General features: G+C 47.1%; 1 protein-coding gene across 3 annotated transcripts in view; it reads right to left on the reverse strand.

Moving 5' to 3' along the window:
- The window catches only part of fam149a (family with sequence similarity 149 member A), a 213866-nt gene that overhangs the window by 12308 nt on the left and 175609 nt on the right, over positions 1-25949 (reverse strand). For all 3 annotated transcript variants that reach the window (XM_085970968.1, XM_085970959.1, XM_085970951.1), the window contains exons 11-13: positions 23954-24058; positions 15643-15766; positions 12594-12719 (exon numbers count right to left, since the gene is read on the reverse strand). In XM_085970968.1, coding sequence (XP_085827094.1) covers positions 12594-12719; positions 15643-15766; positions 23954-24058 — 355 coding nt within the window. The remainder of the gene's footprint in view (positions 1-12593; positions 12720-15642; positions 15767-23953; positions 24059-25949) is intronic.

The following is a 25949-nucleotide window of genomic DNA, read 5'->3' on the forward strand; positions in this document are numbered from 1 at the left end:
AACAGCACTGTGGGAATACCTTCATCACTGGAACTGCAGCGGTTCAAGAAGGTGGCTCAGCACCACCTTCTCAAGGGCAATTAGGGATGGGCAATAAATGCTGGCCTTGCCGGCGACACCCACATTCAAGGAACGAATAAAAAAAAATATTCCCTAGTTCTGGCATCTCACCTTGATGAGCACAATAGTACACAAAAAATAGGTAAAATTAAATGTTATTTACTCCTCTTGTTAAATTATATTTTTATGCCAATGGCATACCAGTTTAACTCTTATTGATATGCTTCTTAGGGTCAATTGGGTCTTTCAGGTGAGACATTAAACGAGGCCCCATCTGCCCTCTCAGGTGGATGCAAAAGATCCCATGGCACTATTTTAAAGACGAGCAGGGAAGTTCTCCCCAGTGTCCTGGACATTATTTATCCCTCCACTAGCATAACAAAAACAGATTATCTGGTCATTATAAATCAGGAAGTTAGAGGCGCATGTAACAAGGATAATACAGTAATCATGGGGAACTTTAATCTACATATAGATTGGGCAAACCAAATTTGCAGTAATAGTGTGGAGGACGAATTCATGGAATGTATACAAGATAATTTTCTAGATCAGTATGCTGAGGAACCAATGAGGGAACAGGTTATTTTAGATGTAGTATTGTGCAATGTGAAAGGGTTAATTAATAACCTTGCAGTAAAGGGGCCTTTAGGAAAGAGTGACCATAATATGACAGAATTTTATATTAAGTTCGAAAGTGATTTCGTTAAATCCAAAACTAGGGTCTTAAATCTAAACAAAGCAAACTACGTAGGTATGAGGGGCGAGTTGGGTAAGGTAGATTGGGAAACTACATTAAAAGGTATGACAGTAGACAAGCAATGGCTAGCATTTAAAGAATTAATACATAATTTACAACAAATATACATTCCTTTTAAGGCACAAAAACCCCACAGGAAAAGTGGTCCAACTGTGGCTAACAAGAGAAGTTAAAGATAGTATTAGATCAAAGGAAGAAGCTTATAATGTTGCCAAAAAGAGCAGTAAGCCTGAGGAGTGGGAGGATTTTAGAATTCAGCAAAGGAGGACCAAGAAATTGATAAAGAAAGGGAAAATAGAATGGCCTAGAAATTCAGTTGTTAGCGCCAGCCGCTAGCGCCTTAGGAGGAGGAGAAGTGGGGCGCTAAGCGGCTAGCGCCCGGGCGCGACGCAATCTGCGCCTCTTGCGAACTTCAGTCAAGATTTAGCGGCGGCGCAAAACCGCAGCGCCCGCTCAGATGCATGCGCAGATCCTGACGTCATTTCATGGTGCAACGCCCATGGTGCGTCCCGATTCGGAACTTCAGTGGCCCCCCCCTCTGTGCTCCTGGCGCCCCCAGCGACTGGTAGAGGGGAACGGTTCCCAGTCGCTGTGGGGCGTGGGGGGCGCTATTTATAGGGGACTCCTCCTGCATTATAAGTAGCAGCCATTTTGTGCCAATCCTTCTGTATGAGAGACAGATATTTGGAGAGAGACAAAGGGAGAGAGCTTTCTGCTTTGACTCAGTGCTCGCACAGGTACTTCTGGCTTCAGGCCAGAGCTTTGCACTTGGATTTAACTTTCAGTGCCATAGCCTAGAGTTGCCACATATAATGGGGGCTGCAATGGGTGAAAACGTTGGCTTTCTGCATTGCATTCAAAGGGCTCAGAGACGCTGTGAGAGAGTGCCAATCATGGCCAGACGGAGAAGGGCCAACAGGCGTCGGCACAGGAGGCCTTACCCACCCAGGGTATACCACCAACAGTTCTCATATCTGAACATGTCTGAGGAGCAGTGTGTTCAGAGGCTGCGATTCAGAAGGGAGGTGGTCACTGAGATCTGCCACCTGCTTCGCAGAGATCTGCAGCCACAGCTGAGGAGCAGGACGTCTCTGTCGGTGGCAGTGAAGGTGATGGTGGCTCTCAACTTCTATGCCACCGGCTCCTTCCAATCCGCTACTGGGGACATTGCCAACATCTCCCAGTTCGCGGTATATTGCTGCATCCGCCAGGTGACCAATGCCCTTTTCAGAAGGAGACGTCAGTACATCTCCTTCCCCATGACCCTGGACAAGCAGCAAGAGCGTGCAATGGGATTTGGAAGAATAGCGGGCTTCCCCATGGTCCAGGGCACCATTGACTGCACGCATGTGGCTTTGCGGGCACCTCTAGAGAATGCCGAGGATTACCGCAACCGGAAGGGCTACCATTCGCTCAACGTCCAGTTGGTGTGTGACCACAGGCAGCTCATACTAGCTGTCAATGCCCGCTTTCCAGGCAGCAGCCACGATGTCTTCGTCCTGCGCCAGACTTCTGTGGCAGACATTTTCGAAGCCCAGGCTCACCAACGAGGATGGCTTCTCGGGGACAAGGGCTATCCTTTGTGCACCTGGCTGATGACCCCGCTCCATGCGCCCAGCACCCCTGCTGAAGAGCGATACAATGACAGCCATCAAGCTACCAGGAACATCATTGAGCACACAATCGGCGTGCTCAAGTAACAGTTCCGCTGTCTGGACCGTTCCGGAGGAGCCCCACAGTACTCGCCTGAGCGAGTCTCCCATTTTGTTGTAGTGTGCTGCATGTTGCACAACCTGGCTATCCTCAGGACTCAGCCACTGCTAGCAGACATTGGAGGACCACCAGAGGAGGAGGAGGAGGAGGAGCACCAAGACGGCAGGGAGGCACAAAGTGCAAGGGCCGTCCGTCGGCGGCTTATTGCAACTCGGTTCTAGGCCCCCTCTCAGGGAATGGCTTGTGCCAATGAAAGAACATGAATGGAGCCGCTCCGCAAACCCTCAGCCGGTCAAGGCAACAAATAGTTCAAAGTGCAAACATGGACAATGTGAATAAAGAAATTTTTTTATTGTGCAAACTCTGTGCCCTTCCCGCATGACAAACTAATTCAGATAAACCCCCCAAAAAACAGTCAGAGCCATAACTGGCTCTCACAACCTTCAGAAAATGAAAAAAGCAGTTAAACAAAAATGACCATGATCCTCGGCCTTCATATAAAAAACAAACACACCATTCCCGGCCCTCATATAAAAAACAAACACAACATTCCCGGCCCTCATATAAAAAACAAACACAACATTCCCGGCCCTCATATAAAAAACAAACACAACAGTCTCGGCCTTCATATAAAAAACAAACACAACATTCCCGGCCCTTATATAAAAAACAAACACAACATTCCCGGCCCTCATATAAAAAACAAACACAACAGTCTCGGCCTTCATATAAAAAACAAACACAACAGTCTCGGCCTTCATATATAAAAAAAAATTCTCGGCCTTCATATATAAACACAACATTTGGCCACACCTTCTACTTTTTCCCCTGCGAGGGTGATCCGCCTCGCTTCCGTGAGTGGCCCCTTCCCGCCCTGCAGCTCCTCCTCAATGGGACCCCAGTGGCTGCAGTAAAGCTGGAGGAAGGCTGCTGAGAGTCAGATGGTGAGACGGCAGATGCCCTTGGGGGACAGCCTGGACCAGCTCTGGGCCTGGAGGGCCCGGCTGCTGACTGCTCCAACTCTGCTTGGGCGGCAGCAGTCTGTCCTACGGGTGGTGGCAGCTGCAGTGGAGGAGTGACAGTGTTGGCAGCAGGAATGCTGCCAATCTGACAGAGCACAGGCACTCCCTGGTCGGCTGATACACTGGCACTCGCACGGGCCAGCACTGCAGCATGCGCAGCAATCTGCTGAAGCACAGATTGCTGGGCTGCTGCGGCGCGGCGAGGGCCCCGGCGATGCCTGGCCGATCCAGCGAGGGTGGCAGCAGTTAGTGCCCGTGTGGCCCTGATCTGTGTCTGCATCAGACCAGCCAGTGAATGCACGGCACGACTGAGCACTTGGCTGGAAGCCGTCTGTGATGCAGTGAAGTCCTGCTGACTCCTAGCCTGTGCTGCCGCGAAGTCCTGCAGACTCCTTGCCTGTGCTGCACTGAATTCCTGCAGACTCCTGGCCTGTGCTGCCCCGAATTCCTGAACACTCCTTGCCAGTGACTCTATGGAGTCAGACATCCTTGCCACTGCAGCCATGAGCTCAGTGTGACTGCGCTCAGCCTGGGCTCCCATTTCACCAAGGAGCCGCACCTCCTCTGCGCTCACCGTAGCAGGACTGGAGGCCGCACTCACCTCTGGGGAGAAGGCCGCCGAGCTTCCCCACCCCTTCCGCGTTGCTGCAGCCCGCTGGGCCCTGGAGCTTCACTCTCCTCAGATCCTTCCACCCTGCTCCCCTCCAGGGAAGACGTGTCCCCATCATGGCCATGGGCTGCCTCGGCTGAGGTTGGCACTGATGGGCCGGCTTCCTCTTCCTCATCCTCGAATTCAGAATCACTGATAGTGGCAGCTTGAGGGGCCACCTCCTCACCTGGCGAATCAGCATCTGAAAGCAGGGAGGCACAAGAGTTGCTTTAGAGTGAGGACAGGGCGGAGGTGAGGGAGGCATGAGTGCTGCTATGCACTGCATTGGTTCGATAGTGGCAAAGGATGCTGGTGTGAGGCACAAGTGGAAAGAGAGAGGTCAAAAAGGTGATGACCTTACTATTGCTGTCCAGAACAGGGTCGGCATCGCCACTGGCGACAGGGCCAATCAGCCGGCCTGCCATATTGCGCTCCACACGCTGCTCCAGGTCGCTGAGCTCTTTCAGGTCAGGACGGCCTCCCCCGGTCCGTAGCTGCTGCCTGCGATTGTGGGCCAGCTTGCCCTGCAAGAGAAAGGACGGCCTCTAAGTACAGTGTCAAGCCCTGATCTTGCCTGCACTGCCTCCCATGGTGGAATAGTCCTGACAGTGTCAAGCCCTCATCTTGCCTGCACTGCCTCCCATGGTGGAATAGCCCTGACAGTGTCAAGCCCTCATCTTGCCTGTACTGCCTCCCATGGTGGAATAGCCCTGACAGTGTCACGCTCTGATCTTGCCTGCACTGCCTCCCATGGTGGAATAGCCCTGACAGTGTCAAGCCCTGATCTTGCCTGCACTGCCTCCCATGGTGGAATAGCCCTGACAGTGTCAAGCCCTCATCTTGCCTGCACTGCCTCCCATGGTGGAATAGCCCTGACCATGTGTAAAGTGCTGAATGTGCAAGTGGTTTTCATGAGAGCCCCATAGCTCTTGGATGAGGGCTGGGCATTGGGGCTTTCAGGTCCCTTTGGCCAGAAACTGAGGTGCACATGCAGGGATGAAGAGGATAGTGGAAAGGGTACTCACCCTGACAACCCGAGTGAGGTCGTTGAACTTTTTTCTGCATTGAACTGGAGTCCTGGCAACCATGCTATTGGTGGTCACCCTGTTTGCCACCTCCCTCCAGGCTTTTTGATATTCGCTGGGAAGCAGCCTCCTCCCACTGTCAGGGAAGAGGACAGGTCGCCTGCGCTCCACTGCGCCAACCAGTAGCTTCAGGGCACCCTTGCTGAAGTGCTCCGCTCGCTCCCTAGCCTTCTCCATTGTCCTGGGCGTTGAACTGTTGAACCAGCAATGGTCAGGCCTTGCTTCAGGGCTGCAGTGTGCAGGGCGTGGCAGCCAAACAAATCGACCCTCCCCCTTTAAGAGCTGACCGACGCCAGCGTGTCTGCCTTCAATCAGCAACTCGCCGCACCTGCGCTGCGCCCGCCCTCGGTGTTAGCGCCCCAGCTCGCCGGCTTAGCGCCTTATGATAGTCGTGCACCGCCTGCTTTAGCGCACCAGCAACCTCTTGGGGCGATGCAACTCAATTTCGGCGAAGGTGGTGCTAAGTTATGCCGGGCGCTAAATTTAGCAACCGCCCAGCTGTAGCGCCCCAAACTTGGCGATACTGAATTTCTCGGCCTATATGAGAGTAAACTAGCGAGAGACATAAAAACAGACTGTAAAAGCTTCTATAGGTATGTAAAAAGGAAAAGATTAGTGAAAGTAAATGTGGGTCCCTTACAGGTTGAGACAGGAAAAATTATAATGGGGAATAAGGAAATGGCAGAGAAATTAAACAAATACTTTGGCCGCGATTTTGCCGGCGCTCAGGGGACAGGTTCGGAGGCAAGTCAGGTGTTAAAGTCCGCGATGATTAACAGCGGGTTGGAAACCCGCCACGAACCTGCCTCCGTGTGAGTTTCAAGAGTGTCGGGTCTGTGATTTCACAACAGACCCAACACCAAGCGGCGGGTAAGGGTTTAAGGCACTTAACTCCTTGTTAAGTGCTTGTTAGCTGCTATTTTGAGAGCCTTTTGCAATTTTCCAACTTTTGATTTAGGTTTCACGACGTTCGGAGATCACGCCAGGTATGTGTGTTGGGACGACCAACGAGCTAGAAACTTCACAGCTGCAACTGCAGTCTAAAAGCTGCACACTCAAATCTGCTCAATTTTCAGATAGTAGCCATGGTGTGGAGATGCCGGTGTTGGACTGGGGTGGACAAATGTAAGAAGTCACACAACACCAGGTTATAGTCAACTGCCATTTATCACCAGGTGTGATAAATGGCAGTTAGAAAGATTACCTGTAATCATCTGGCATTATTCTCTGACTATATAAGTTGTGTCTTTATGCATCTCTCCACTTCACCTGACGAAGGAGCAGCGCTCCGAAAGCTTGTGATTTCAAATAAAACTGTTGGACTATAACCTGGTGTTGTGTGACTTCTTACAATTTTCAGATGTCAGAGGTTGCTGATTTCATGATTTGGGAGACTGTCTTGAGGCTGTAAGTGTCTGTTGTTAATTTTATATCCACTGTCACCTGCATTGCTGGACATAAAGTCGCCTTCACCCTTCACTGTGCTACCTCAAATTGGCAAGGATGTCAAACGTTCAGACAAGATTAATTTATTGCAACATAATAAAGGAACAGAAACATAACATTGCATTCTATGAGAACGCCCAAGTGAGTACCATTGTGATCATTTATGTGTCAGCTTTCTCTTACGTGTGCTTCTACATGGTTCCACCCCTGTGGTTTCAGCAGATGTAGAGACAGCCTGATCACTTCCCTGCTGCACCTGCTTAGACGCCTTTGGTGGTCGTCCTCTGGGTTTCGGAGCCTTTGAAGGCCCCGCCAAACGCTGCTCCTCCTGCAGCTGCACAGATGCAGACTTGGCCAGCACTGCTCCGGCTGTCATCTGGGGCTCTGACCGAGGGGTTGGCAAGGGGATGGAAGTTGGGACGCTTGGAGAAGAGCCCCTACCTGCATGTCGCCTCCCACCATCATCCCTCCCATGGGCCACCCTCATTTCTCTACTAGCAAGTAGCTGGAGAGCACCTTGCTGCACATCAGTGGGGCCATGAGGATCCGTCTCTGTACTGACAGTCCTCATAACGGGGACGTCCATGTACCTCTGGCTCCTCTCCACGATAGATGCTCATCTTTCCTGCATAGCTGACCATTAATTTAGACGAGTCACCATGTTCATTTGAGTCTGGTGATTTATGTCCTCCATGGAGGTTGTCATCCTTTCCATGTCGGGACCTACATTCGCCATTGAGTGCACCACGGCATTGCTCATGTTTGAGATGGACTCTTCCATTCTCTGCACACTCGCAGTCACCGTGGTTGCAAACCCAGTCAGAGACTCCTGCCCTTGTTCCTGAAGTTCCAGCACCACTCTCTTCCTGGATGGCCCCCGAGGCGCAGCATCTATATGCAGCTGAGCAGAGTCAGGAGCGTCCTGCGGCCTCCGATGAGAACGCTCCACTGCTGTCCCTGTCTCCACCATCTGCTCTTACTCAATCGTGCGTTCTGATACACCAGGTGACAAAACTACTCTATCTCGCAAACGACCCACCGAGGTGAGTGTCTCTGCACTGGTGCTGGACACACTCATTTCTGCTGGCGCTACTCCCTCAGAGGATGCAGCTTCCTCTGAGGAGTCCTCCTGCTCTTCATCCAGGGCAGTAGGGAGGGTGGGGGCGCTTGCTGGTCCTGTGGGAGAGTAAAGACATGAGTTAGACATGTAATATGTAGATTTCAGACGCATCCCATTGTGCACATGATGAGCATTCAATTTCTATTGACAACAGATGCCATATGTGTCACTCATGAAAGCCAAATAAGATGGATGGAGAAGCATTCTGTCACCAGGTTGTTCAACTGAGCCCGTCTCTCCGTCTCCCACTTCGAGCTGCTCCACTGATCCCACAATGTCCAGAGCGGCCTCGTCAGTGTTGGTCAGCTGTGATAAGGATGGTGGTCCTCCTCCTGCTCTCTCCCTCTCTTATTGTGGGCTCTCTTTTCCTGCAATGAGGGAAAGAAGTGGAATTTCAGTGAGAGTGATGGAATGAGTGTAAAGAATGGATACGATGGATGTTTAGAGGGAGTCTGTGAAGGAATGGGTTCCCACAACTAAGTTCCCTTGTTTTGAGCTGGTAGTTGTTGTCAGTGCATAACCTTGAGGGTGGGTGTGAGGGGTGCATAGTTAGATGGGGAAGTGAATCTGTACATAGGGAGAGAGGGATGGGGGATGGTGCAAGCCATGTTAGGTTGAGTCAGGATGTGCAGCAGAAGGATTAGCAATGCAGAGTGATGGGGATGTGATGATAGGCACATCAGTATTAAGGTAAGTGACCTTTTATACTCACTTTTCCAGAACGCAGGAGATCATTGAACCTTTTCCTGCATTGGACCCAGGTGCGTCTGTACACAGACCTGGCATTGACCCTTAGTGTTAGGGGATTAAATACGTGGGGTTACGGGGATAGGGTGGGATATGTGACGGTGCAGGCTCGATGGGCCAAAATGGCCTCTATCTGCACTGTGAGGATTCTGTGATTCTGTGACCTCCTCAGCTATTCGCAGCCAGGCTGCCTTTGTCTGCTGAGGAAGTTTCCTTCTTCCATCACCTGGGTACAGGACCTCCCACCATCCTCTGACTCCCTCCACAAGAACATGGAGGGAGTCCTCATTGAAGCGAGGAGCAACCTTTTATTTCTCTGCAGACATCTTGGTGAGAAGCAGCACTCAAAAGCACCAGAAACCACCTGAGATCTAATTGTGAAATGGCCCCCTTAAATACACTGGCTGCAAACACGTCAGCATAGCAGCTGAACAGACCTGCACCTTGTGATCAGGGCGGGTAACTCACATGGCAGGCTTAACTAAGCCAAACAAAAATTGCGTCAGCAGACCGGCAGGAGCCGGCAGCGGGATTGGCACCCGGCCATTACCATTTCCAATGCAAATCTGCCTCCAGGAAGAAAATCACAGCCTTTGTGTCTGTCTTCACGGAAGAAGACACAAAAAACCTCCCGGAAATAGTGGCTCCAGCGAGAATGAGGAACTGAAAGAAATTAGTATTCATTTTAAAAAGTACAGGATAAATTAATGGGACTGAAAGCCGATAAATCCCCTGGACCTGATGGCCTACGTCCTAGGGCTTTGAAAGAGGTGGCTATAGAGACAGTGGATGCATTGGTTGTCATCTACCAAAATTCCATAGATTCTAGAACGGTTCCCGCGGATTGAAAGTAGCAAATGTAACCCCACTATATAAGAAAGGAGGGAGAGAGAAATCGGGGAACTACAGACCAGTTAGCCTGACATCAGTAGTAGAGAAAATGCTAGAATCTATTATTAAAGACGTGGTAACAGGGCACTTAGAAAATAATAATAGGATTGGGCAGAGTCAACACGGATTTATGAAAGGGAAATCGTGTTTGACAAATCTGTTAGCATTTTTTGAGGTTGTAACTAGCAGAATAGCTAAGGGGGAACCAGTGGATGTGGTTTATTTGGATTTTCAGAAGGCATTCGATAAGGTGCTACACAAGAGGTTATCAAACAAAATTAGGGCTCATGGGATTGGGGGTAATATACTAGCATGGATTGAGGATTGGTTAATGGACAGAAAACAGAGAGTAGAAATAAACGGATCATTTTCGGGTTGGCAGGCTGTAACTAGTGGGGTACCGCAAGGATCAGTGCTTGGGCCTCAGCTATTCACAATCTATATCAATGATTTGGATGAGGGGACCAAATGTAATATATCCAAGTTTGCTGATGATACAAAGCTGGGTGGGACTGTAAGTTGTGAGGAGGATGCAAGGAAGCTTCAAGGGGATATAGACAGGCTAAGTGAGTGGGCAAGAACATGGCAAATGGAATATAATGTGGAGAAATGTGAAGTTATCCACTTTGGTAGGAAAAATAGAAAAGCAGAGTATTTTTTAAATGGTGAGAGATTGGGAAATGCTGGTGTTCAGAGGGACCTGGGTGTCCTTGTACACGAATCACTGAAAGTTAACATGCAGGTACAGCAAGCAATCAGGAAAGCAAATGGTATGTTGGTCTTTAATACAAGAGGATTTGAGTATAAGAGTAAAGACATCTTACTGCAATTATATAGGGCCCTGGTGAGACCACACCTGGAGTATTGTGTACAGTTTTGGTCTCCTTACCTAAGGAAGGATATACTTGCCGTAGAGGGAGTGCAACAAAGGTTCACCAGACTGGTTCCTGGGATGGGGGGATTGTCCTATGAGGAGAGATTGAGTAGACTAGGCCTATATTGTCTAGAGTTTAGAAGAATGAGAGGTGATCTCATTGAAACATACAAAATTCTTACAGGGCTTGACAGGGTAGATGCAGGGAGGATGTTTCCCTGGGCTGGGGAGTCTAGAACCAGGGGTCACAGTCTCAGAATAAGGGGTCGGCCATTTAGGACTGAGATGAGGAGAAATTTCTTCACTCAGAGGGTGGTGAATCTTTGGAATTCTCTACCCCAGAGGGCTGTAGAGGCTCAGTCATTGAGTATATTCAAGAAAGAGATCGATAGATTTTTGGATATTAAGGGAATCAAGGGATATGGGGATAGTGCAGGAAAGTGGAGTTGAGGTGGAAGATCAGCCATGATCTTATTGAATGGCGGAGCAGGCTCAAGGGGCCGAATGGCCTACTCCTGCTCCTAGTTCTTATGTTATCTTCTTATGTTATTATCACATTGCTGTTTGTGGAACGTTGCCGTGTGCAAATTGACTGCCGAATTTCCTACTTTACAACAGTGACTTAATTTCAAAGAGTACTTCATTGGCTGTAACGCGCTTTGGGATGTCCTGAGGTAGTGAAACGCGCTATATAAATGCAAGTCTTTCTTTCTTTATTGTATGAATATGTGGTCCTGACAAAGAGCTTTGCCCACTTGGAGTGCACATTAGAAATTTGGGTGTCGAGCTTCGAGGCCCTGCAAGTTTACCATCCATTAAAATTGGTGAGGAGGAATTCCTCATCTGTCCTTATCTTTGTTATTTTTCCCTACCTTAAAGTCCCTTGGATCATATAGCATCCTGAAGATATTTGGTTTTTATTCCACATAAGAGTTTGTTATAAAAATCCAGATTGAGTTTTGGAAAAGGATTTCCTATAGGATATTATATTTAGCGTGTGACTAGGAGTTAGCCTTTTTCTTTAATCAGAAATCTAAGACAGTTAGGGGGAGAAATTCAGTATCACCCCATTTGGGGCGCTATTATTGGCAGTGCGCAAAGTTTAGCGCCTGGCGCTAATTATCGCCTCCAACAGCAAACTTGTCTTTTATCGCCCCTGGAGGTGATTGGAGCGCTAAATCAGGCGCTACACAACTCTCTTAAGGTGCTAAGGCAGAGGAGCGAGGCACTACCTCACAGCACTGGCGAAGCTCATGTGATTTCAGTCAGCAATGTAACACAGACACACTGCACCATCCAGTTCTTAAAGGGGAGTTCTGACGAATGGTCATCGACCTGAAATGTTAAATCTGTTTCTCTCTTCACAGATGCTGCTTGACCTGCTGAGTTTCTCCTGTATTTTCAGTTTTTATCTTAAAGGGGAGGGATGATCTTGCTCTGCATTCACATCCTGCTCATTGCAGCCTTGAATCTCGGCCTGAACCTCGGCCTGGAGAGACCTGTACATCAAATCTGCTGGAAAGAACAATGGAGAGAACCAGGGGAAGAGCTCAGAGTGCAGACCCCATAGTCTCTTCTAAATCGATACAAGGAAGGGCAAATCAAAACCAACCTGCAAAGTGCTGCTCAGTACCCAAAACTCCTTCACACAGCATTAAATCCCTCCAGAAGTCTCTCTCTCTCTCTCTCAGAATGTGTGGTGCAAAAATGTCACTGACAAAAAAAGGCAGGAAGTGGTTGCCTTTAAATAGCTAGTCCCTTTCTGACAGCAGAACGCTCCCCTCAACCTGTCGTTGCTAGCGGCAGGCGGTAAGGCAGGGGGCGCCACTCAATTTCCGGTCCGGGGCGCTAACGGGGCATTGCGCACTCGACTGACGTCATAATCTGCCGGCGCAGGAGATCGTGGCGGTAGTGTTTAGCGCCGCCACAAAATGTCCGGTCAATTTCACGAGAGGCGCAGATATCGCCGCGCCCGGGCGCTAGTTGCTTTGCGCCCCACTTAGCACCCTCTTAAGGCGCTAACGGGTGGCGCTACCAACTGAATTTTTCCCCCTTAGTGACACATAATGCATTTATATAATGAGAACTATTTAAGCTATCTTCAAGTCACACAAACAAAATGTGCAAGAAAGTCATACAAATATAGTAGGTGTTCATCTGCCGGTTTCTAAGCTATGGTGGCTTTATGTTAAGTAATTTATTTCAATATTTTGAAATCAAAGTCCTTACCCTAAATGTATGAGTTGTGTTCGGCCGTGAAGATGTATCCATAGTGATAGGTCGCTCCCTGAGAGGTCGTCGGCCTGTTCCTTCTCCAATGGCACTTGACACTCGGCTGTGTGGGAATCGTCCTCTCTGTGGCAGAATATAATTTTTCATGTATTTTTTTAAACTGATTAATAATCTAATGTTTGTGTAAGTACAATATTTGACCCTTGGAATGTTTGGGAAAGTTATACTGGAAATGTGCAGTTATATTTCAGTTGTATACAAATTCTGCCAGAAATTGCTCTGCTTTTCTCTGTTTTTTAACAAATATGGTGACATGCTGACAAGCAGTTCTCTGGTATCTTGCCAAGTGCCCATTGTCCATGTGTATATCTAGACAAAGTGCTAGTGATTATTGGCCATGGGGGGCAGCACAGCAAAGCCAAAATTGATCCTCACCAAATGTCCATGGATGCATATTTTACAGTAAGGGGTCATTGATGCTGATCAGGAGTGGGAATTCTGTCTAATTTCAGCCTACTCTAGCCCAGGGCCACTAAAGTTAATTATGAGCTCCCAGCAACACTTTGGTCAAGATATCCTAAAGCAGCACTGACACCCAAGCCATCTTAGACTGGGTATTATGTAATGAGAAAGGATTAATTAGCAATCTTGTTGTGCGAGGCCCCTTGGGGAGGAGCGATCATAATATGATAGAATTCTTCATTAAGATGGAGAGTGAAGTAGTTGACTCAGAGACAAGGGTCCTGAATTTAAATAAAGGAAACTACGATGGTATGAGGCATGAGTTGGCTAGGATGGATTGGGGAATGTTACTTAAAGGGTTGACGGTGGATAGGCAATGGCAAACATTTAAAGATCGCATGGATGAACTACAGAATTTGTTCATCCCTGTTTGGCATAAAAATAAAACAAAAAAGGTGACTCAACCGTGGCTAACAAGGGAAATTAGGGATAGCATAAGATCCAAGGAGAGGACATATAATTTGGCCAGAAAAAGCAGCAAACCTGAGGATTGGGAGCAGTTTAGGATTCAGCAAAGGAGGACAAAGGGATTAATTAAGAGGGGGAAAATAGATTATGACAGTAAGCTTGCAGGGAACATAAAAACTGACTGTAAAAGCTTCTATAGATATGTGAAGAGAAAATGATTGGTGAAGTCAAGCGTAGGTCCCTTGCAGTCAGAATCAGGGGAATTTATAATGGGGAACAAAGAAATGGCAGACCAATTAAATACATACTTTGGTTCTGTCTTCACAAAGGAGGACACAAATAACCTCCCAGAGATGTCGGGGAACATAGGGTCTAATGAGAGGAGGAATTGAATGAAATCAATATTTATAGGGAAATGGTGTTAGGAAAATTGACGGGATTGAAGGCCGATAAATCCCCAGGGCCTGATAATCTACATCCTAGGGTACTTAAGGAAGTGGCCCTAGAAATAGAAGATGCATTGCTGGTCATCTTCCAAAATTCTCTAGACTCTGGAACAGTTCCCATGCATTGGAGGATAGCTAATGTAACTCCAGTATTTAAAAAGGGTGGTAGAGAGAAAATGGGGAATTATAGACTGGTAAGTCTGGCATCGGTAGTGGGGAAAATGCTAGAGTCCATTATAAAAGATGTAATAGCAGAGCACTTGGAAAACAGTGACAGGATTGGACAAAGTCAATATGGATTTACAAAAGGTAAATCATGCTTGACTAGTCTACTGGAATTTTTTGAGGATGTAACTGGTAGAATAGATAAGGGCGAACCAGTGGATGTGGTGTATTTGGACTTTCAGAAGGCTTTCGATAAGGTCCTGCATAAGAGATTAGCGTGCAAAGTTTAAGCACACAGGATTGGGGATGAGGTAGTGTCTTGGATAGAGAATTGGTTGGCAGACAGGAAGCAAAGAGTTGGAATAAACGGGTCCTTTTCCAAGTGGCAGGCAGTGACTAGTGGGGTACTGCAGGGATCGGTGCTAGGACCCCAGCTATTCACAATATATATATAAATGTTCTAGATGAGGGAACTAGATGTAATATCTCCAAGTTTGCAGACAACACAAAGCTGGGTGGGCATGTGTGCTGTGAGGAGGATGCAGAGAAACTCCAGTATGATTTGGACAGGTTGGGTGATTGGGCAGATGCATGGCAAATGCAGTATAATGTGGATAAATGCGAGGTTATCCACTTCGGTAGCAAAAACAGGAAGACAGATTATTATCTGAACGGCAATAGATTGGGAAAAGGGGAAGTGCAGTGAGACCTGGGTGTCCTTGTGCACCAGTCACTGAAGGTAAGCATGCAGGTGCAGCAGGCGGTTAAGAAGGCAAATGGTATGTTGGCCTTTATAGCGAGAGGATTCGAGTACAGGAGCAAGGATGTCTTGCTGCAGTTGTACAGGGCCTTGGTGAGACCACACCTTGAGTATTGTGTGCAGTTTTGGTCACCTTATCTGAGGAAGGATATTCTTGCCATGGCGAGAGTGCAGCGAATATTCACCAGACTGATACCTGGGATGGCAGGAATGACGTATGAGGAGAGATTGGGTCGATTAGGCTTATATTCGCTAGAGTTTAGAAGAATGAGAGGGGATCTCATTGTAACTTATAAAATTCTAACAGGACTAGACAGACTAGATGCAGGAAGGATGTTCCCGATGGCGGGGGAGTCCAGAACCAGGGGTCACAGTCTAAGGATAAGGGGTAAGCCATTTAGGACTGAGATTAGGAGGAATTTCTTCACCCAGAGAGTGGTGAACCTGTGGAATTCTCTACCACAGAAGGCAGTTGAGGCCAATTCATTAAATATATTCAAGAAGGAGTTAGATATATTTCTTAAGGCTAAAGGGATCAAGGGATATGGGGAGAAAGCAGGGACAGGGTACTGAATTTGGATGATCAGCCATGATCTCATTAAATGGCGGAACAGTCTCGAGGGGCCGAATGGCCTACTCCTGCTCCTATCTTCTATGTATCTATGTAACTATAATTGTATCATTTGGTGACAGACACACAGATTTAACTGACAAAACATAAAGCTATCAAGGCCTTCCATCTTACCAGCTGGTGTCTTGATCCAGGAACGGAAAGGTGTGTTTCTGCTGACTCTGAATTAATGGGTGGCAATTGGTTATTACGAGTAGTCTGGACTGGAGGAGAGGATAGCCGATCAGTGCCAGTGTGTCTGAACAGATGAGAATTAGAAACCTCATTAACATACTAACAGTATTGCATACACTTAAAATCAGGTGTCCTTATGGTATTGTTTAACACTTCCATTGCTGAATAATCAGAAGCTGCACAGTACAAAAATTGTCAATAAAAGAAAAATTAGTTTCAGTTATCTGTTTCTGATATACTGCTGGGATAGTAGTGTCGAATTTTATACTACTTATTGAAATCTCATTTATTGATTAAATTTAAAGCAATAGATGCTTATATTGAAATTATTAAAAGGTTGTAATCTGACAGAGGTTTTCAATTACTGTTCTAAATAATGACAGTAAAGCTTGAGCAGTTTATAAGCATCATCGGAATGTCAGGATTCATTTATAGCCTTGAAAATAACTCTCTGGGATTGATTATTTCAATATATTATTAATTGCTTATGTTTATATGGAGAAGTTTTCTCTTGTACTAATTTGTTCCCCTGCCAGATGTAGTTGCCAGTACAGCATTGATTGACTGGCAGCGATGTACAATAATATTCATACCAATAAAAGGGGCAAAAAGAACACGAGAAATGAGTGTAGCTGCAGTAGACACATTTAACAGTTAATAAATTCTTCCAGTATTAAGAGGGTTATCACAAAAAATTGAAATCCCTTAAAGATGCAAATATAGTTGAAACTAAGAATGAATTAAAACTAGTCAATATACTGATTGATTACTTAGTAGAAGTACTCACTAGTACTATGCCACCCATTATAGTAGATTCTACAACTAAACTTTGATATCACTTGCATGGATGGATTCAGGCTTAAAGGGCTCAAAACCAATTGATCTCCAGGAACTGACCCCATATACCTGAGACTAGGGACAAAATCTACAAAGTACTGACAGTCATCATGAGAGTGTCAAGGAATGCAGGGAGGTCTCACTGGAGTGGAAATAAGCAAATGTAACACCAATTTTCAAGAAAGGCAACCAAACAACCCCAGCTAATTTAGATTTAGATTTAACACTGACTGTGTCTGTTTATTGCAGAGCAACAATCAATAAAGCAAACAGAATGTTGAGCTACATTGAAAAATCAGTCGAGTATAATTCTGAGGCTGTCATAGAAACATAGAAGATAGGAGCAGGAGTAGGCATTTCGGCCCTTCGAGCCTGCTCCGCCATTCAATGAGATCATGGCTGATCATCCAAATTCAGTACCCTGTCCCTGCCTTCTCCCCATATCCCTTGATCCCTTTAGCCTTAAGAAATATATCCAACTCCTTCTTGAATATATTTAATGAACTGGCCTCCACCGCCCTCTGTGGCAGAGAATTCCACAGGTTCACCACTCTCTGGGTGAAGAAATTCCTCCTCATTTCAGTCCTAAATGGCTTACCCCTTATCCTTAGACTATGACCCCTGGTTCAGGACTCCCCGGCCATCAGAAACATCCTTCCTGCATCTAGTCTGTCCAGGCCTGACAGAATTTTATAGGTTTCGATGAGATCCCCTCTCAATCTTCTAAACTCCAGTGAGTATAAGCCCAATCGACACAATCTCTCCTCATACGTCATTCCTGCCATCCCAGGTATCAGCCTGGTGAATCTTCGCTGCACTCCTTCCATGGCAAGAACGTCCTTCCTCAGATAAGGCGACCAAAACTGCACACAATACTCAAGGTGCGGTCTCACCAAGGCCCTGTACAACTGCAGCAAGACATCCTTGTTCTTGTACTCGAACCCTCTTGCCACAAAGGCCAACATACCATTTGCCGTCTTAACCGCCTGCTGCACCTGCATGCTTACCTTCAGCGACTGGTGCACAAGAACACCCAGGTCTCTTTGCACTTCCTCTTCTCCCAATCTATTGCCATTCAAAAAATCGGCCTTCCTGTTTTTGCCACCAAAGTGGATAACCTCACATTTATCCACATTATAGTGCATTTGCCATGTTTCTGCCCAATCACCCAACCTGTCCAAATCGTACTGGAGTTTCACGACATCCTCCTCACAACATACCCTCCCACCCAGCTTTGTGTCGTCTGCAAATTTGGAGATATTACATCCAATTCCCTCGTCCAGATCATTAATATATATTGTGAACAGCTGGGGTCCTAGGACCGATCCTTGCGGTACCCCACTAGTCACTGCCTGCCACTCGCAAAACGGCCCGTTTATTCCAACTCTTTGCTTTCTGTCCGCCAACCAGTTCTCTATCCAAGTCAATACTGTAAAGTCTGTGGGTTGTGCAGTTAGTAAATACACAGACTTCAGAAGTAACAAACAAAACAGGTCTTTACTATTCGAAGGCCCGGGCGAATCTGCCCAATAACTCCTGGCACAACACTTATATACTGGTGTGGTCACTATCGGTATTACAGTATACAGAAGCCAAACAAATAGTGCCATACCTAAAGTAGTTCCCTTAAAGGTGAACGGTTACATTCAATAGTTCCCTTAAAGATAGACGGGTACATACACTACAATCCTCCCTTTTTAGCTTATTACTTACAGAGTCCCCGTTAAACATACATATCTTCAACTTCCTATAAAACAAATTACAGATATAATCTCGGTGGAGTCAATGTCATATAAAACAATTTACAAATATAATCTCGGTGGAAACAGTTCACAGGTTCAGTCTCTGCGGAAACAGTTCATAGATTCAGTCTCTGATCTTGACTCGTTCCGAACAACATTTCTTTGGTGTAGCCGGATTACCTGGCTAGCGTGACTCCTCCATAGCCTTTTTCTTGACGTAACAGCTTGAACCTTCGTCCTGTTGAACCAGCAGTGCGGACTTTTACAACCAACTGGCTGTCTTGACATTTTCCAGTTTTTCAACTAATTTAGCTCCTTTCGTAATGTCCCGCCTGGAATGGTAGAAGTGCTAATATTTTAGACAGTTATTATCTTCTGCTTCTTCTTTTTCTTTTCTGCCTTTTTGAAACTCTCGGAGCTCCTTTCTCGGCTGCCAGCTGTAGCGCCACCAACTCTCTATGTTCCTTAGACCTTAAGTGCTTCCTCCGGATTTCAGCACTTTGAGAGTTCTCATCACAAGCTGGGCAGACCACATCCTCGTAATATTCAGTGTCACTCAACAGGTCATGGTAATATTCGGGTTCGTCCTGAGTTAGGCCAGCGAGAGAGACTTCTTCTTCCTCCTCACCCGTCTGGACGTTAGCTGACGGTGGTTCCTTCCCTAAACATCTTTCTTGAAAAGCCTTCTTCATGCATTCATATTCATCCCGCTCTTCCTGGGTTGTCTGCCATTCCTTCACGACGGACCTCATTTGTGAGTTCAATACCTTCCTTTCCATCGGTAATTGCGTTATCAGGCTATTTAACCCTTCTACTGAAGTAACGGTTTCCACATTCTTCTGTTCACCTTGACGTGATTCAACGTACTTTTGGCATCCTTGTAAAATTTGTGTTGCCACCTCAGCTATCTCCGTGACTTTTGAGAGCACCGAACTCGTTCCCCCTGACGATTGAAGCTCGTGTTCAGATTGTTCCCCTTGCAGAGTCTTGTCCTTCAGCATATGAAGGGGTTGGCTGACCGTTAACTCTTCCCTGGGAACACGGTGGATCAGAGTCTTCTCCATTTCCTCCACCTCTTTCTCCAATACTTCCACCTTATGTTCCTCTTGAACTTTGGCTTTCAGTGCTCGGAAAAGTTGCGCCCTGATGCTCTCTAGTTCATGTTCAGGGACCATTCTTACAGTGTCCTGTTCTTCCACTGAAAGGATTCCCAGTTGAATCTGTTCTTCAAGTTGTTGAACCTCGGTCATTGCCGCCTCATATTTGTCTTGGGTGTCCTTCAATGTTTTTATAAGTTCTTGGACATCCTGTCTTTCATGCTCTGCCATGATTTTCACCTCTAATTTCTCATCTATGGATGGATCTCCTACCGATGAGTCTGTCTTGGCCTTGAGCTCATCAAGAATTTCCTGCAGCCTTTGGACTTCTTGCTCATGTTCAACCTTTAGTTGTTCATATGCTTCTACTGAAACTAGCTTTTCGGAGGCTGCCGAGTTAACCCCCTCCAGAATTGTAGCCTGGGCCTGTTCATACTGTTCTTTCAACTTCTCACACTCTGCTTGTAAGGAGTCGTAGAGAAGAACTGGAATAAAATCCTGGCTCCCTGAAGATTCCTCTTCCTTTGGTTCATTCTGTAAATATTCTAGTTCTTGAACAGCATCAGGGGAATGTGATTGGTATTTGACCACGATGGCTCTATGGTCGCTCTCTGCTTGAGCTAGCTGTCTCTGTAGTCTTTCCAGGTTCTCCCATTCGGTGTCCCAGAACCTTTCCATATTTTTCATCTCTTGTACGAGACGGTCACTCAACTGTTCTAATTATTGTCGTACTTTGACATAAGTTTGCGTCCGAGCTCGGTGTTCTTCCGTCATGGATGAATCCTTTGCTTGAACAGGCTCAGAATTCTCTGTCAACCTGGAGTTCTGCTCTGCAGCTTTATTCTTCTTGGTACCATAAGTCCTTCTGCATGTCTTCGTTTTCTTTCCCATCGTCGGCAAGTCCCTTTTAGCCTTGTCTTCCATATTCGACTTGGTCTTATCATCATCCATTTCAGAATCTGAGCTAATAGCTTGCACCGAGTCCTCCCTCATTATGGCTTTTAGGTAATGCCATTCCATGTCTATTTTCTTAATCCACTCCCGTCCTAGAAGTGGTGGTCCTCCCTCAGGTAATATGTACAAGTTCATTCTTGGGTGTTCTTTACCCCTATCTCTCACCTTGACTCTTATTTTCCCCACGGGGTATACGTTATGCCCCGTGTATGTCTGTAATACGAACTTGGTATTTCTTAAAGGTATGTGAGAGAACAGCCGGTGGTAGTCCCTTTGGTTGATGACTGATAGAGCTGATCCAGTGTCCAGCTCCATTCTTACTTGGACTCCAGCTATTTTTAGTATGACCCAGATGGCCTGTAGATCCGTTTCTTTACCCACATTGTGGATTCTCAGCCTACCCAGCTCCTGGTTGTTTGGGTCTGAGTCTGAATTCTGTTCGTCTGAACTCTTCTCAGCCACCTTGTGTACCTTGTTGTACTTTTCTTGTGGTGGCTTCCTTTGATTATTGGTCTTTTTCCCGGACCGGCATATCTTCGCGATGTGACCCAGTTTGCCACATTTCCTACACTCTTGGTTCTTAAACCAGCATTGATTCTGGTCATGCGTGGTCTTCCCACAACGGTAGCATTTTGTTGTGCTTGAAGTAATTTGGTCCACCCCAAGTGCCGCCGCCTTTAGTTGCATTTCCGCCGTTCCTTTCGCTGCGGCTTCGTGCGATGCAGCTATAAGGACAGCCCTGTCCAGTGTGAGGTCGTTCTCTTCCAGTAGTCGCTTCTGCATCCCTTCTTTGGACAATCCGCATACGAACTTGTCCCGCAGCGCTTCTGTCAGATTCCCTCCGAACTGGCAGTATTTCGCTAGCCTACGCAGTTCGACCAAGTATTCCGCATTGCTTTCGTCTTTCTTCTGCGTTCTTGCGTAGAATTTGAATCGTTCAGCCAGCATCAGCGGTGTGGGGTTCAAATGGTCCTTCAGCACAGCCACAATCTCTTCGAAGGTCTGATCCGCTGGTTTATTTGGTGCTATTAGATGCTTCAAGAGCCCGTATGTTTTTGCCCCCATCGAGTTTAGCAATGTTATCGCCTTGTCGTCTTCCTCTATTTTGTTGGCTTCGCAATAGATCTCTATGCGTTCCACGTACGTGGCCCAGTCTTCTATTTCCGAATTAAAGTCGTTAATATTCCCTCGCTTAGGCATTTTTCTTCCCTTGGGAGCAGCACCAGTATTTCTTTAAGTATTCTTATTTATTTGTTTGTTTCTAAGATGGCGGTTTTCCCGCGAAATCGGCGGTTTCCCGCTCTTCCTTTCTCGCCCCGCCCACTTCAATGGCGGTTTCCCGCTTCTGGCGTCTTCTCCGCCTAATGGCGGCTTCCCGCGTTTCTTCCCGGTGGAAGGGGTACGCTTCCCCCACAGCGGACAGGTTCAGCCGCTGGCTGGCTTCCGCACAGCTCCCCTTACTCGGCTATGTCTTTTCCTCCCGCCCGCACGGCCCAACCGGCGCTGGGTACACCCCGTTAACGGAGGACAGTTCAGCCGCTGGACTGGCTCTCGCGCAGTCTCTCTCTCCGTACCCGGCTCTGTCGCTCTCTCACCCGCACGTTCGGTGCTACCGGCCCCGGGTACCCCGTTGGTGGAGAACAGTTCAGCCGCTGGACTGGCTCTCGCGCAGTCTCTCACCCCGTTTTCGGCTGTGTCTCTCACCCACTCCCGCACGTTCGGTTTTGCCGGCTCTGAGTACCCCGTTGGTGGAGAACAGCTCAGCCTGGCTCCTCGCAGTCTCTCTCTCCGCACCCGGCTCTCACCCGCACGGTTCCCGTTCGCCTCCCCAGCCCTCTCGCAGACCGGTGTTTCCCTCCCCGGCTGCGGCTGGGTTTCTCTTCCCGCGCCTACTCGCAGGCTCAGCGCTTCGTGGCTGCGGTCGCTGCCCGGATTTTTCCCGCCGATCGCAGTCCGGCTGTCACCCGACGCCGTTGGACCCGACTTTTGGCCGGCACAGCTCCCCCTCGACCGAGGTCGAGTGCTCTGCCCTTATCCTCCGGATACTTCTACACCTTCCCCTACTCACAGGCCTAGAAATTCAGTTGGCGCCGCGCCAGGGCTTTAGCGCCGGAAATTTAGCGCCGGCGCTAAGTCCCCCTGCGCGCGCCAAAAATTCAGTAGCGCCGCGCCCAAACGGCTGCCGGCGCTACAGGAGGGTGTCAGCGCCTCAAAATGGGCGCTGACTGCCGCATTGCGGCGCAATTCCGGCGCTGCGGCACCCGGTGCGGTGCGGCAGGCTGGGGAAGTGCAGGCCTCCTCCTTCAGTTAAGGAGAAGCTGCCTGCACCCGCCCGCTGGCCGTTGAAATCTTGAAAAAAATGAGCCCGGCACCTCGGAGAAGTGCCGGGCTCGCAGGCCAGACGCATCTGTTCCACGGGGGGGTGGGTGGAGGAGTCCGGGGAGGGAGGTGTGGGCAGGCGGCCGGCGGGAAAGCGGCCGGCCGCCGCGCGACCTTAATGCGCCGGCGCTAACTCGCGTAGGACTCTGCTGAAACATCGTTAGTTGCGGCTGCCACGGGCGAGGCGGCCGCAACTCAATTTCGGCGTTGGGGCCCGTCACCACGGCAACCGGGACGCTGCGCACACCGATGACGTCATTGGTGCCGGCGCAGCGCAACCGGTCTAACGCCGATGGCAGGGCCCCACTGAATTTACAAACCGGCCATAACTCCGGCGCTAGGCCCTCTAGCGCCTCAAATGGGGCGCTAACCCTACTGAATTTTCAGCCCACAGTCTCTTCGGCCGCCTTGTTTCCTGCTGATCGGCTCACTCCGTACCGTGGTAGAAGGGTAGTCAGTGCCTGTTGCTAATGGAAGCTTTTGTTGCTAAAGTCTTCCACCTTTCTCCTGCTGCAGCCTCGTGTTTTCTTCCAGCAGCACGACGAGGGCGGTTGCCTCTCTTCGACGCTCTTCTTGCTTTGGTAATCTTGCCGCAGGGTACGATCGGACTCGTCGCCACTGTAAAGTCTGTGGGTTGTGCAGTTAATAAATACACAGACTTCAGAAGTAACAAACAAAACAGGTCTTTACTATTCGAAGGTCCGGGCGAATCTGCCCAATAACTCCTGGCACAACACTTATATACTGGTGTGGTCACTATCGGTATTACAGTATACAGAAGCCAAACAAATAGTGCCACACCTAAAGTAGTTCCCTTAAAGGTGAACGATTACATTCAATAGTTCCCTTAAAGATAGACGGGTACATACACTACAAATACCTTGCCCCCTTCATGTGGAAGTTGTCTGGTGCTTTGGTCAGGCTTCATCTTGAACACTACATTCAGTTCTGGTCACCAAGATACAAGTCCCTGGAACATATTGCACTGTCTAGTAGTTCCCTGGGGCTACTGTATTGGTCAAGCAATCATATAAAATCATTTTGTATAGATAATTAGGGGGGGTAGGATTAGGGGGGGTAGTACTGTACTCTAAACAAAACTCCTCCTCCTAAACTTTCCTTTTACTTTATATAATACTTTAAGTAATGCACTATACCAGTTAATTGATGGTAGGTTGGCCAGTCTACTGTTCCCAATTCAAAACATAGTGCAGGTAAAGTCTGATTAATATTTAATCTTACCTCTTTAGTGTGAAGTGTTGATAAAATTGGTGCCTTGCTCCATTATGAACTTTTGCAGTGAGTTCAACATATTGACTGCTCTTGTAAGTTGTAGAAGTGTTTGCACTATGAGATAAGCGGAAAAATCACTTTGGTATGTCCAGTGGGCTCTTGCACAATAATGTGCATTTATTAGGAACAGTGAATGTTGTGGATTGCTTGAGAAATTGAGGGCTTTTCCTTCAACATATTACAGTAAAAGTTGTAGGAAGGATTCCTAATCTCAGTGCCCGAGATTTTGGATGCGGAAATGAAAGTGCGTTTCACGAGACTGTACACTTGAATGTGTCAATCTGTCTGGTCATGCTTTTAGTCACTACTGTAATCCTCAGGTCAATAGTTTACCATAATAGCCCTCAATATTTGCGTAATACTTTGGATTAATGTAAATGTGCAAAATATTCAATCATTTTCATTAACAAAAGACCAGCTATTATTATATTGTACCATTTCTATTTTATTTTGCGTAATACAACTCATTAAAATAATGAACTTGAAAAGAAAGTATGGAAACTGAAATATTTGCCATTTTCTTGTGCACAGTTATAAGGATCAGTTCCATTGTATCATATTTGTAAGCCTTCCCTTATCTTTTGGATGATTCTATTTCAGCAGTATGCTGTCCCTCATTTACAATAAACTGATGAATTAAATATTCCTGACTGTGCTGAAGCTGGGGATGAGACTAACAATCTTACATCACTGTACATCTTATCAGAGCACTGCAGTATTTCCAAACGAGCACAGGGGCCACGTATGGCTGGAAGTCAATCTCTGGAATATTTAAAAGTAAAAGATCTTTAGAAAGGTGAATTTAACATTTATTTTATATATCAATAGCTGACAGTACTTGAAGGAAGGCTTACAAATATGACTGAGGAGCCTTCCTTGAAGTACTCCTTTGAACTATTTTTTGTGATTTGTAAAACGCAAAACAAATAGAATTTTTCTCACTCTGGTGCAACTTAATGGGCCAACATTTGCGATCGGAGGCTTCCCGCGGGCGGACGCCTCCAACCTGCAAAATTTCTACGAAAGTACCTGGTGGCCCGGGTAGAATGGCGGCTTGCGCTCCTGGGCCTCTCCGGGTCTGCGCAGGCAGAGCCCCATGTATCCCAGAGCCGCATGCGGTTCATAGGTGCTCCTGGGATCACGTGGGCCAGCCCAACCAATAAAAGAAGAGAAATAAAAACAGAAAATGCTGGAAATACAGGTCAAGCAGTACCTGTGGGGAGAGAAATGTTTCAGGTCGATGACCCTGCGTCAGAACTGGAAAAAGTTGGAGAGGTAACAGGTTTTTAAGAATCCCCATTCATACTTTTGACAGGTCCATACGTACGGAACTGTCAAAAGTATGAATGGGGATCACTTAAAAAATACACCAACACATTAAATAAAAAAAATTTTAATTACATATTTAAAATTAATTAAAATGCCATTTAATTAAATATTTTAAACAAAAATTTAATTTTTTGAAAAAAATTAAATGTTTTTACTGGGCTAAAAATAAACTTACCTTTTTGAAGAATGTTTTTAATTTATAAATGAGTGATAACATTTTATTTTTCTATTTTTTTTAAACTCTTATGCTGGTAAAAGCAGGCCTTATGCCTGCTTTTACCAGGCGTAAGAAATTGACAGGCTTTCAGCAGGCGGAAGTTGTGCAAATTACGCAACTCACCACCCACAGAGGCACTTTTCTTGGGCATGTGGAGGTTTCTGTCAAGAGAATTCTTGACAGATCGCAAGTGCCGGGTTTCAGCGCATACGCTTCACATGCCTAAACCCAGCACTTGCGCGGCCTCTACGGGCGCGGACACACCTCGTGTGCACCCATAGGGGTCGCAAAATCCAGCCCAATATCATCTGGACTGACCTGTAACACACTTGTAGCTTCTTTTTGTTGTTTTCTTTTTCAATTTTCTTCCCTCTTCTGAAACTTGACTCAGTTGGTAGC

Source organism: Somniosus microcephalus, chromosome 2 (assembly GCF_052327205.1).
Source record: "Somniosus microcephalus isolate GS21.2 chromosome 2, FLI_Smic_1.0, whole genome shotgun sequence".
NCBI classification, from domain to species: Eukaryota; Metazoa; Chordata; class Chondrichthyes; order Squaliformes; family Somniosidae; genus Somniosus; species Somniosus microcephalus.